General features: G+C 34.5%; 1 protein-coding gene across 5 annotated transcripts in view; it reads left to right on the forward strand.

Annotated features, from left to right (window-relative positions):
- LOC135689878 (DNA polymerase beta) overlaps positions 1-13,655 on the forward strand; it is a 63,522-nt gene that overhangs the window by 28,705 nt on the left and 21,162 nt on the right. For 3 of the 5 annotated variants that reach the window (XR_016143787.1, XR_016143788.1, XM_089108624.1), the window contains exon 15: positions 2,714-2,820. Coding sequence is in view for 3 of the 5 variants with exons in the window: in XM_089108624.1 (XP_088964750.1) it covers positions 2,714-2,808 (95 nt within the window). In the remaining 2 variants the exon portion in view is untranslated. Of the gene's footprint in view, positions 1-2,713; positions 3,670-13,655 lie in introns of those variants that run through there. The other 2 variants (XM_089108625.1, XM_089108626.1) reach the window with 1 other exon arrangement.

Consider the following 13,655-nt stretch of genomic DNA (forward strand, 5'->3'; position numbering starts at 1 on the left):
GATTCGTCCGTTCTCAGACACTGCTATCTTCATACTAAACTGAATTATACTTCCTTTCCATACCAGACACTTTTGTTATTTGATAACACAATCGTATTAAAACTATCTTGGATAGGTCTTGGAAAGGCTCAAGTTCAGCCTTTTGTTGTACAAGACTTTGCAATGGTACGAGAAAGCTCAAACTTCGCATACTTTGCCTATATGTTTTCTCCAACACTCTCAGACTATGAAACGTCGGACATTCAAGAAGGAAGAAGGAGTGCTCTGAAAAATGCAAAATAAAAAATGTTTCTTTGATTGATTCTTATATTTTTGCCAAACAGTGACTGCCAACCCATCGCATTGTTGAAGAGTCACAAACTTTGATTTAATTTTAGAACGATAACAATTCTCCAAGATGAAAATGACCCTCGAATGATTCTGATTTTTTTTAGAATACTGCCTTATACTGTTTGGTCACCAATAATCGCAATAACATTGTTTAAAGAGATCAATATTTTTCCAAAGAACTTATTATCGACATTGCTATTGCCCATTAATTAAATTAAGAGAGTCTATTAGTCTGTCCAAATAATGAAATCCAATTAAATACTAAGTTTTCCAACCGGATTGCAACACCTGCGAATTAGTTATAATGTTCACTTTATAAGTTGAGTATACTTGGTTATTTCCCGATCCTGTTATCAAATTATCTTCGGCTACTCTAGTAACAACCAGAATTTTGATTTCCAGGAAAGAAAATCTTTTTGTTGCAATTATAATCTTTTACTAGGTCAAGTTATGTGAAGACCGAACTTTTTGCTTGTTCTTCTAAGCTGTTAAACCTGTAATTGACCATTTTTCATCCCTTCTTCTGAGCTTTCCGCTTGTTTAAACTTTCATCTGCCTGTTCCGTCTCTATTTTAGCTGCTATCCATGAGAATAATCCTGTTCTACTACTAGTCATTATTTCGCTGCGACGAATGTACGCTCCTTTTTTTCACATACAGCAATCGTCGCATTTATCTATTTGATAAGTTTTTTATTTTTATGCAGATTTTAAACTTATAAGCTGTGATGAAGAATATATGCTTGCTTTTTACTGAATTCGCAAAGCGTTTTTTTGTATCAGATGTCATGAATTATCTTTCAATCTGTCAAAATGCTAATTTGTATCGAATTATTTTTGTTGCGAAAGACCGCAGACTTCTACAAACATATGAAAATAATTTTAAGCATGCATAAATAGAAAATTGAAACCGGGAGCCATCATTATTTTCAATAATCGAGAAATTTCTGGTTTTTTGCCTTGCAACCTTCCGTCCCTCTTGTCAGAATTTCTACAATTTAAAAACGCTGTAATTGCAGCTATTTTAATTAGTTCTATTTGATTTACCTTTTTAAGTTTGTCTTGTGTCTTCTGTTGTACATGCCCTTGTTTTTCCTGTCTTCAGGGTACATGTATAGTTTGCTCTTTTCAACAACATTCAAAAGAAGATCGTTTGTGGATTTTTTGAATAGCCTGGATCCCAATAGTGACCCTTGTGGAACACCATATAATATATATTTTATAACTTGCCTAAAACCTTTTTAATTCCTTCAACTATTTCCTCTCAGTCGGATATTTTTAAACTAGACCATAGATATCTGCATTTTTTCCTCTTGCCTGCGATTTTTAGGTAGAATTCAATGACTTACAGAGTCAAAAATATTTCAAAATTCTGTAAATAGAAAGTAAACTATCTTTCGTGTTAAGGTATTGTTTCTAATTTTCAGTTTATTGAATATTCTCGTATTTTGCATAAACTCATTTTTTCATGATAGAGCTTTTGTTTTTCTGCATGAAAATCGATAGGCCTCCAAACGTGTTCCTCGAATGTTTTATACGAAAAATTGAGCATTTGCAGGAGACTAAAGCTTCAGCTCTACTTTGATTGTCATTTCTTTAAACTGGATCTGCTTTCATAGAACTGGTTTCAATTTTTGCACATTTTCAATCTATTTGAAGTTCTCTATTGATAATTACAATTCCAAGCAACCCTGGTAATTTATTGTTTTGTCTACTTTCCTTCTCTTGTTTTATCTTTCGGCGTTCTTTCTACAGATGTTCTTCTTACTCGACTTCGAGTAAATTTTGATGCAACTTATTCAAAGCCACCATTTAGATGAAACTTTTTGCAGAATCTTCCGTGTGAGAATGCATCCCTTATTTGTCCTATGCTGGTGGATCTTCTCTGTTCTCAAGCATTGTTTACTTCTTTGCAGTAAATTCCAGAATTCTTGCTTGCCCTTGTGCTGCCGTTCCTTGATTGTTTACATATTTATTATTTCTACGATCTGAAGAAATTTCTTTTTGCGATCTGAAGCAAATTTTTTAGTAGGCCATATATTTCTTTGGCCTCTTTCTGACATCTGTGTTGATTGAGAGTGAGAATCTATTCCGATGTTGGTCTTCCTTGCTGTTACAAATTCTTTTATGGAAATCCTAATTTACTGTGTAGCGTAACTTTATTATTCACGTTTCTGTGAATTGTAGACAGCTCCTCGGTCCTAGCTTTGAGAATTTTTGATACAGCTGCTTTTATAATCAAGTCGATAAATACTTTTTTGGTGCCTACTACATTTTTTCAAGGTATAATTTCCAGACTACATTTTTCAATAATCTTCAAATCATGTATGAAAAATTGTACGTTTATAAAATTTTCTAACTTTGTTATGTTCAAAATATTTCTAGGCGAGCCGGGAGAGCCTTTGCCTGCAGAAAGTGAGGAAGACATTTTTGATATAATTGGAAAAGATTATGTTGAACCAATGGATCGAAATTTATAGCCTTTGGTTTCCGTATGTCAGTTATCATTCTTATTTATATCATGCTTGCATTATTCTATTATATTATATTATATTCATGTCTTTATAAATTGTAGAACATACTGAGATGTTAATCCTTTTTATTAACTTCTAAAAATTTTGCTTAAGGATTAAAAGGCAGTCTCCATCTAACAAAAATCATGTTTTGGCTAAAATGGTAAATTCGAATCTAGCATAAAAATAAGAATAGCACGGACGTGTTGAAACGTGTCATAGTACGATATACTTCGATTCGGCTCTGGGAATGGATATGGCTGGGCTGGATAAACGCTTTTTATTTTATGAGGAGCCTAGCTCGAGGCCTAGTCCTTGAAGTTCCTTATTCTAGGTCCTCTTTTGATCAAATCGTAATACTCAAAATTCCTAAATTATTGTTCCTTAATTTAACTGTAGTGAAAGCATTTTCTAAACACCTTTGGTTCTGGTACCCAGGGTAGGCAATAGGCGGCAAAGCTGAGAATAACACAACTAAACATTTGATAGCTACCTATTTATCCGATTCTAGCTCCAAACGAATTTCCTTACAAAGTTCTTTCTTATTAAAAAAGTTTGTAGCTCAGTTTGTAGAAAGAAAGTCAGCTGGTAGAACATAGCCGTTGGTCGCGGTCTCGAGTATTGTCCTGGTCATATCACTCAATCACATATTCTTTCAGTTCATGTTGACAAACCCTGTTAATAAGCACACACGTGGAAGAAAGTTGAGGAAACCAATGCTGAATAAATTTTCTCTTTTCATCTAATTTTCATTATTATTAGGTAAATGGTCAAATAATTTAGATGTTATTAATAATAAACCAACCCTGTTTGGAAAGTCCCAAAGTTTCCTTATTTCCAGCAATCTTTAACGCTATATGGGAATCGAGATTCAAGCAAAAATATGCCTTAGTTTTTGATAGAATAAATAACATTTCAAAATTTTACTCTGTGCTTTCTGAAGGTAAAGTCACGACTAAGACCCTGTTTACACGAGAGTGGATCCGAACCGGATCGGATCCAAGAGAGTACGGATAGGCCTTGTGTTTACACGGGAACTGGTGGATCCGTATACTTTGGAATCCGCTATCCGAACACTTTTGGGATCGCTTTTAGAGGTGATCCCGTATGGAAAAGTATCCGGATACTTTTGGATCCGATCTGGTCCAGTTCTCGTGTAAACGGGGTCAAAAGCACAGTTAAGCTGAAAGGAAGAATGCATTCAAAAAAGTGGAGCAGCTGGATTATGAACTCCTTGAAGATTTACTGGCGATGTCATTTGCACATAATCCAAAGCTGACAGAATGTTTGAATGAGTATTTTCTCCTTTTTTCTTCTTTTAGATAACGCACCAATTAGGTTCCCTCCCACTGCGCTGCAGATGAAAACATGGGTAATCGCCCTATTTAACCATTTCGCTAAACTTTTTCAACGGCGGGTCATTTAGGATGCTGCGTAGGCAAGGCGGGGAACTTGAAACATAAAAGATTGATGGAGGACCAAAAGCGTCACCATCTTGCTGTCTTCCATATCTAAAAACTTATATTTTCTCCTAAAACGTATCCCCTATTAGTTTATATGTCACTAAATTTATACTACTTACTTGTTAACCAACATGAATGTGGTTGCATTCTTGACTTTTTAGTAATCGATCGCCATCGATCTCTGGTATGAATTTTTCGCTTTTTGTATTGTTTTGTCCTTGACAAACGAATGCAAAGGCAAGAAGCACGAAAGTTTTGAATAAAGCCCATCACTCTCAGAAAAAAGCCCATCATTTTTCTTCTCCCTTTTCAATACAAGCATACTTGTATGTGCAAGCGATAGTTTCTTTTAACCCAGTTTCACCAAGGGCTCGGCTATGTGAGAAATAATGTTTGGCCAACCAAGGTTTGTTTTAACCCTCGATCTTGAACCAGGTTAAAGAGTCCTGCTTTGTGAAGCTTTGTTGGTTGCAAAATAACTTTGCTTTTTCAACAGAAAATGTCAATGTGCTGTGGCTAACTCAAACCCCTGAGTCTGGAATATCACTCATTAATTGATTAGCAAAATCGTTAGAATCGCTTAATTGTTAGATGGTTGACATAATCTTTAGATGGTTAGTAAAAAAAAATGATCATAACATCTATAAGTCCTGGGCGCACTGATTCTTGACATTAAGCTCATAAAGATAATTGGATTTCCGCTTGGAAATTCTACCGCACTGCAGTTCGTGTGTGAAATTGTTGTTTGCTGTTTGGTTAATGTTAAAGGAAATCTGTCTCGTTGTGGATTGGTTAACGAGAACAATAGCTGGAACAATAGCCTAAACACAATTCCAGCGGTCCGCCATATTTTTTACAATGGGATAAAATGAAGGGGGACTGGAAGCAATAAAAATCCCTTTGTTCTTATAACCAATCAACGTCGTGACAGATTGCCTTTAAGTGGTTTGAAGCAAAGAACGATTTGACTTTGGGTATTGTGTGGCGCCAGAAAAATGAGTTAATTGCTAATCCTTTCCGTTTTCTAGAGTTCGTCCAGCTCTGGGGCAGGACGACGGAACCTTAGAAGGATTAGTGAAAATCAGGATTTGTTTACTAACAAGCTTTTGTCTATGAACAATAGAGATTAAGTTTGTCAGAAGTTTTCCTGAAATCTTGTTCAGTGCTCCCAGGGCCATAGATCCGTGGTAAAATCGTTAGATGGCTTGTAGATTTGTTAGTTAATTGGAAAAATCGTAGGTTTTTTGGCAAGCGTTTGTTAGTTGGTTGACCAAATTTTGTTATGTGGCTGTTCAGCTAAGCTCGTTAATTGGTTTGAAAAATCGTTGGGTGGTTTTCACACTGTTGCTTGGCTCACAAAATCTTTCAGATGATAAGATAATAAACACCGCACCGTGCGCACAATAAACAACAACGCATATTATATCATAGCTGGCTGATACACTGTCGTTATATAGTTGACAGTTTTCATTGTTTGGCACACATGTTAGTTGGTTTTAAAACTTATTAATGTGTCTGCAATCTCTCATTAGCTGACTGGCAAGCCTGTTTGTTAGTTCTATACTCTCCATTAGATGGTTTTGCAAGTTGGCTGGCAAATTTCATAATTGTATGAGAAACATTCAAGTTGTTTGGCTGATTAATAATTGGTTTTCCATATGTTTGAAATCGTTGGCAAGCTTTCATTAAATGATATGCAAGTTTGTTAGATGGTTGGAAAATTCGCTAGTTGGTTTTAAAATTCATTACACTCCTTTTTTTATAAGAACCAGTAAATTTAAGTTCAGGCCGACTGTTCTCAATTTTTTTTGAAAATCTGTGGCTGGATTGTTCTCAAATTGTTCTTAATCTAATAGGATGTAAGCAGTGCGAGTGAAAGCTTTTTCGCTCTAGGGTGCTGTCCATTTGCCAACAAAGTGAGTGAGGCAGCCTTTATTTGCTGACAAATTTGAATATTCACCGAAAAAGCACCCACACGTCGCTAAAAATCCTCGATTTTGAGAAAAAACGTTGTTCAAAATTGCATTTTGCAGAGGCTAAGCCTCAGCTTGTTCTTAATTTGTTCTTAACTTATGAACAATTTTGATGCTCGTTTTCCTTTAAAATTGTTATTATAAAAAAGTGTGTAGATGGTTGGCAAACTTGTCTGTAAGTTTTCAAATCTTCGTTAGAAGAAGGGCAATTTTATTAGTTGGTTTGCAAGTTAGTTTGTTGGTTTTCAAATTTCATAGCTGTTAGGCCAACTTTTTGGTTGGTTGGTGAGCTGTAATTGGATGCTTGGCTGTTTTGTATCGGATGCCTGGCTGTAGTTGTTTGGCAAAGTTTTAAGTAGATTTTCAAACTTGTTAGCTGGTTGGGAAGTTCCCGTTAGATGATTGGCAGTTTTGCAAGGTGGTTTGCTTACATGTTAGTTGTTTGGCAAATTTGTTTGTTGGTTTTCAAACTCATTGCAATGTTCCAAAACCTGGCAGTTTTGTTAATTGTTTGGGAAACATGTTAGTTGGTGTTCAAACTCTCATAAGATGATTGAAGGTATTGTTAGTTGGTTGACAAATTAGCTAGTTGGTTTCCAAACTTATATATTTGTCAGCAAACTCTCTTTAGATGATGGGCCAACCTGTTTGTTAGCTTTTATACTCTCATTAAATAATTGGCAGCTTTGTTAGATGATTGGCTGTTTTGTTAGTTGGTTGGCGAATTTTATAGTTGTACGGCAAACATGTAAATTGTTTGGCTAATTTCCTAATTGTTTTTCCAAATATTTGAAATCGTTGGCAAGCTTTGATTAGATGAATGCCAGTTTTGTTAGTTGGCGCGGAAACTTGTTAAATGTTTGGCAAACTTGTTTGTGGATTTGCAAACTCTCACTAAATTATTGGCGATGCTGTTTCGTGGTTATCAAACATGCTTGCAAACTGTTTGACCAATTTGTTGGTTGATATTAGCAAGTTTTCATTTAATGGTTTGATATGTTGTGGTTGGTTGTCAAAATTTTATTCTTTGTTGTTGTTTATCTTGGCTTGTTTTGCTGCATCGTTTTTCTAATTACGGTTGTGGTTGGTTGTCAAAATTTTATTCTTTTTTGTTGTTTATCTTGGCTTGTTTTGCTGCATCGTTTTTCTAATTACGGTTGTGGTTGGTTGTCAAAATTTTATTCTTTTTTGTTGTTTATCTTGGCTTGTTTTGCTGCATCGTTTTTCTAATTACGGTTGTGGTTGGTTGTCAAAATTTTATTCTTTGTTGTTGTTTATCTTGGCTTGTTTTGCTGCATCGTTTTTCTAATTACGGTTGTGGTTGGTTGTCAAAATTTTATTCTTTTTTGTTGTTTATCTTGGCTTGTTTTGCTGCATCGTTTTTCTAATTACGGTTGTGGTTGGTTGTCAACATTTTCTTCTTTTTTGTTGTTTATCTTGGCTTGTTTTGCTGCATCGTTTTTCTAATTACGGTTGTGGTTGGTTGTCAAAATTTTATTCTTTTTTGTTGTTTATCTTGGCTTGTTTTGCTGCATCGTTTTTCTAATTACGGTTGTGGTTGGTTGTCAAAATTTTATTCTTTTTTGTTGTTTATCTTGGCTTGTTTTGCTGCATCGTTTTTCTAATTACGGTTGTGGTTGGTTGTCAAAATTTTATTCTTTGTTGTTGTTTATCTTGGCTTGTTTTGCTGCATCGTTTTTCTAATTACGGTTGTGGTTGGTTGTCAACATTTTCTTCTTTTTTGTTGTTTATCTTGGCTTGTTTTGCTGCATCGTTTTTCTAATTACGGTTGTGGTTGGTTGTCAACATTTTATTCTTTTTTGTTGTTTATCTTGGCTTGTTTTGCTGGATCGTTTTTCTAATTACGGTTGTGGTTGGTTGTCAACATTTTCTTCTTTTTTGTTGTTTATCTTGGCTTGTTTTGCTGCATCGTTTTTCTAATTACGGTTGTGGTTGGTTGTCAAAATTTTATTCTTTGTTGTTGTTTATCTTGGCTTGTTTTGCTGCATCGTTTTTCTAATTACGGTTGTGGTTGGTTGTCAAAATTTTATTCTTTTTTGTTGTTTATCTTGGCTTGTTTTGCTGGATCGTTTTTCTAATTACGGTTGTGGTTGGTTGTCAACATTTTCTTCTTTTTTCTTGTTTATCTTGGCTTGTTTTGCTGCATCGTTTTTCTAATTACGGTTGTGGTTGGTTGTCAAAATTTTATTCTTTTTTGTTGTTTATCTTGGCTTGTTTTGCTGCATCGTTTTTCTAATTACGGTTGTGGTTGGTTGTCAAAATTTTATTCTTTTTTGTTGTTTATCTTGGCTTGTTTTGCTGCATCGTTTTTCTAATTACGGTTGTGGTTGGTTGTCAAAATTTTATTCTTTTTTGTTGTTTATCTTGGCTTGTTTTGCTGCATCGTTTTTCTAATTACGGTTGTGGTTGGTTGTCAACATTTTCTTCTTTTTTGTTGTTTATCTTGGCTTGTTTTGCTGCATCGTTTTTCTAATTACGGTTGTGGTTGGTTGTCAAAATTTTATTCTTTTTTGTTGTTTATCTTGGCTTGTTTTGCTGCATCGTTTTTCTAATTACGGTTGTGGTTGGTTGTCAAAATTTTATTCTTTTTTGTTGTTTATCTTGGCTTGTTTTGCTGCATCGTTTTTCTAATTACGGTTGTGGTTGGTTGTCAAAATTTTATTCTTTTTTGTTGTTTATCTTGGCTTGTTTTGCTGCATCGTTTTTCTAATTACGGTTGTGGTTGGTTGTCAAAATTTTATTCTTTGTTGTTGTTTATCTTGGCTTGTTTTGCTGCATCGTTTTTCTAATTACGGTTGTGGTTGGTTGTCAACATTTTCTTCTTTTTTGTTGTTTATCTTGGCTTGTTTTGCTGCATCGTTTTTCTAATTACGGTTGTGGTTGGTTGTCAACATTTTATTCTTTTTTGTTGTTTATCTTGGCTTGTTTTGCTGCATCGTTTTTCTAATTACGGTTGTGGTTGGTTGTCAAAATTTTATTCTTTGTTGTTGTTTATCTTGGCTTGTTTTGCTGCATCGTTTTTCTAATTACGGTTGTGGTTGGTTGTCAACATTTTCTTCTTTTTTGTTGTTTATCTTGGCTTGTTTTGCTGCATCGTTTTTCTAATTACGGTTGTGGTTGGTTGTCAACATTTTATTCTTTTTTGTTGTTTATCTTGGCTTGTTTTGCTGGATCGTTTTTCTAATTACGGTTGTGGTTGGTTGTCAACATTTTCTTCTTTTTTGTTGTTTATCTTGGCTTGTTTTGCTGCATCGTTTTTCTAATTACGGTTGTGGTTGGTTGTCAAAATTTTATTCTTTGTTGTTGTTTATCTTGGCTTGTTTTGCTGCATCGTTTTTCTAATTACGGTTGTGGTTGGTTGTCAAAATTTTATTCTTTTTTGTTGTTTATCTTGGCTTGTTTTGCTGGATCGTTTTTCTAATTACGGTTGTGGTTGGTTGTCAACATTTTCTTCTTTTTTCTTGTTTATCTTGGCTTGTTTTGCTGCATCGTTTTTCTAATTACGGTTGTGGTTGGTTGTCAAAATTTTATTCTTTTTTGTTGTTTATCTTGGCTTGTTTTGCTGCATCGTTTTTCTAATTACGGTTGTGGTTGGTTGTCAAAATTTTATTCTTTTTTGTTGTTTATCTTGGCTTGTTTTGCTGCATCGTTTTTCTAATTACGGTTGTGGTTGGTTGTCAAAATTTTATTCTTTTTTGTTGTTTATCTTGGCTTGTTTTGCTGCATCGTTTTTCTAATTACGGTTGTGGTTGGTTGTCAACATTTTCTTCTTTTTTGTTGTTTATCTTGGCTTGTTTTGCTGCATCGTTTTTCTAATTACGGTTGTGGTTGGTTGTCAAAATTTTATTCTTTTTTGTTGTTTATCTTGGCTTGTTTTGCTGCATCGTTTTTCTAATTACGGTTGTGGTTGGTTGTCAAAATTTTATTCTTTTTTGTTGTTTATCTTGGCTTGTTTTGCTGCATCGTTTTTCTAATTACGGTTGTGGTTGGTTGTCAAAATTTTATTCTTTGTTGTTGTTTATCTTGGCTTGTTTTGCTGCATCGTTTTTCTAATTACGGTTGTGGTTGGTTGTCAAAATTTTATTCTTTTTTGTTGTTTATCTTGGCTTGTTTTGCTGCATCGTTTTTCTAATTACGGTTGTGGTTGGTTGTCAAAATTTTATTCTTTTTTGTTGTTTATCTTGGCTTGTTTTGCTGCATCGTTTTTCTAATTACGGTTGTGGTTGGTTGTCAACATTTTCTTCTTTTTTTCTTGTTTATCTTGGCTTGTTTTGCTGCATCGTTTTTCTAATTACGGTTGTGGTTGGTTGTCAAAATTTTATTCTTTTTTGTTGTTTATCTTGGCTTGTTTTGCTGCATCGTTTTTCTAATTACGGTTGTGGTTGGTTGTCAAAATTTTATTCTTTTTTGTTGTTTATCTTGGCTTGTTTTGCTGCATCGTTTTTCTAATTACGGTTGTGGTTGGTTGTCAAAATTTTATTCTTTTTTGTTGTTTATCTTGGCTTGTTTTGCTGCATCGTTTTTCTAATTACGGTTGTGGTTGGTTGTCAAAATTTTATTCTTTTTTGTTGTTTATCTTGGCTTGTTTTGCTGCATCGTTTTTCTAATTACGGTTGTGGTTGGTTGTCAAAATTTTATTCTTTTTTGTTGTTTATCTTGGCTTGTTTTGCTGCATCGTTTTTCTAATTACGGTTGTGGTTGGTTGTCAACATTTTCTTCTTTTTTTCTTGTTTATCTTGGCTTGGTTTTGCTGCATCTCTTTTCTATATATGGTTCTTTTATTTATACAGTGTCATGTCTTTACATCATAACAACTGAGTCGACTTTCATCTAAAGGAATTTGATGCTTTAGTGAATAATCACATTTACATTCTAAAGTAATACTATACTATATTAAATTTACATTATAATGAGGTTTTTGTATTTGAAATGATGTATAAATTTAAGTACAGTTTGATTAAAGAAAGAAGTTGACAGCTTTCAATGAAGTTGAATGTTAACAATCTTCTGGCTGTACAAAACTTGAAAATGACGTTGAAAAAAGCAAACATTTAGTAAACTAAAGCTTTTCGTCTGACACTCTTCAGAGTTTAAAACGTCAGAGCATAGATCGAAAACTCTACGCTAGGAAATATATATACCCAGTTGTGGATCGAAATTGGCCAATCAGAAACACGAGCACATGACTGTTGAGGTTGACCAATCAGTGCCGCTTGCCTATTGAAAGTTGAATGTTGCTTGTTGAATAAAGTTATGAACCAAATTGGTTTGATTTGGAAAGAGCCTTTGCTTATGTTGCCATGTCTCAGCCAATGTGCAACACTTTCAACTGATTTTGCACATTTAGAGAAATCTCACAATGCTGTTTCGGGTTATATAATCAAAATTGAAAAATTCTAAGAATAAATTTTTGTGACGTCATCACTTCGGTACTCTCGTCCTACGGTACTGTGAAGAGGTTACCCCCGCTTCATTATCGTTTAGTTATTGTAAATAGGTTACCCCCGTCTTTTAAAGTAGCACATGTAATTTGAGTACTGTTGAACGGTGGATTTTTTTTGGTAAGTGGAATTATGGATGAAGAGACATTTTAGAGAGAAATTTTAGATATTCGTTTTATGATAAATTTGGATATGAATTGGTTGGATTTATTGGTTAAAGAATTCGTTATTTGTTGTGATTTTTTTCCAACTTCACCACAGTACTGTTAATTCGTAATATCATCCCCGTATTATGTCATGCGTACTAAACCATTTTTTCGACGTAAGGGGCAAAGTAAGTTTAAAAAGTTATTTATCCGCCAATCTTTATATGTAAATTTCAGTTTTTTCGTAGCTCAGAACCGCTTAAAGCAACTAAATTTTAGTAGGTTTGATAAAACTTTAGATTTACTTCAGTGTGAACCTTTTCGATATTCGCGCGCTTAATTTGCATAAAGAGAGTGGGGCGAGAATTTGGGTGAAAAAATTGACACGGGCCTATGTTTACATATAGATGTGGCGTTAAATGGTGACTTATCACTGCTCAAATTTACATCAAAAGTATTCCAAGTTTTGTGGATTTGATTCTTAAATATCTTTCGTAGTATTTAAGTCGAGAGTAAACGCCTTAACTATTTGTAAACAAAGGTCCGTGGCAACTTTTTCACCCAATTTTTCGCCCCAGTCCCTTGACGCAAATTAAGCGCGCGGATATCGAAAAGGAGTATTGACCAATGTTTTCTATCTCGGAGGACTAGGGACTATATTAGTGTCCGTCTTGACATGATTGAAAAGATTTGCGTACCAAGCTGCTGAAGTTGATAGCATCTGCTTGCCTTTAACGCCAACAAGTTCTGCAGAGACAAATACTGAACACAACACATGTTTCTTGAGAATTAGCAAATGCAAGTTCTGTGTTTTTGTTGCGAATTTGGGCAGGTGATTGATACTGCTCATCCGTAGAGCGATTCTCCTGCCTTCCTTACCTCATAGGCAGAATGAATAAGTCGATTCATAGTGATGAAATTGGTTTCACAAGTTTGTTTGCGTCTGTGATTTTTCATTATTGATTTTTATTTTCATGTCGTACTTCTTTCAACCCGAGGTTCTCCATTTTCAAATATGTATCGACAAAATCTAATCCAAAAGGTCACTTGAATTGCCAACAATCCGACTTTTTTTGAATAGACTGCTCTCAACCGAACTTTAGTTTAAATGCTACAATCTGCAAAGACTTTAGACAAAGTGTCGCAATTTCACTGAAAGCATTGCAATTATAGCGCGAAGACCTTGACAATATCTTACTTCTTGATACAATCAGGATATCATTCTAATCTGGTCGGTAAAACCAAGTTATGGTGTACATTCATGCATGTTTAGCAGATGTTTGAAGTCTTTGAAGTTCAGAATATTATTCTTGAAATCATAGCGAGTGCTTTTGTAGTTCAGTCCCCGAAGGATCAGCAAAATCTTATAATAAAAGGCATTTTCTAATCACAGTTTTTTGATAAATATCTTAATATCGACTGAACGATACATTGGATCTCGATCAGGTGGCTCAATATCATTTCAGCTGCCACTGAACATCAGCCTTACGTCTGTTTTGTCTAACTGCACTCCTACTCTTTTGGCCTACACAGTTTACGCTGGTTTGTCGGACAGCTTTTGACTAGGTGTTTTATTAAAATTAGATTAGGAGTTCGAAATATTTTGCTTTTTCAGCAAATTTTGAAAACTAATAAAGAAATTTTTTCTAATGAAGGCAGCAAACTTTTTTAATAATTTAAAATCTCTTATGGATTTCATCAAGGCTGGCACTCCTAAGGGTTTAGCCATGAGACCTGTTGTTTGTAAGGGTCTCTGGAATCTATCTGCTG

Source organism: Rhopilema esculentum, chromosome 5 (genome assembly GCF_057945365.1).
Source record: "Rhopilema esculentum isolate cy_ngs chromosome 5, ASM5794536v1, whole genome shotgun sequence".
Taxonomy (NCBI): domain Eukaryota; kingdom Metazoa; phylum Cnidaria; class Scyphozoa; order Rhizostomeae; family Rhizostomatidae; genus Rhopilema; species Rhopilema esculentum.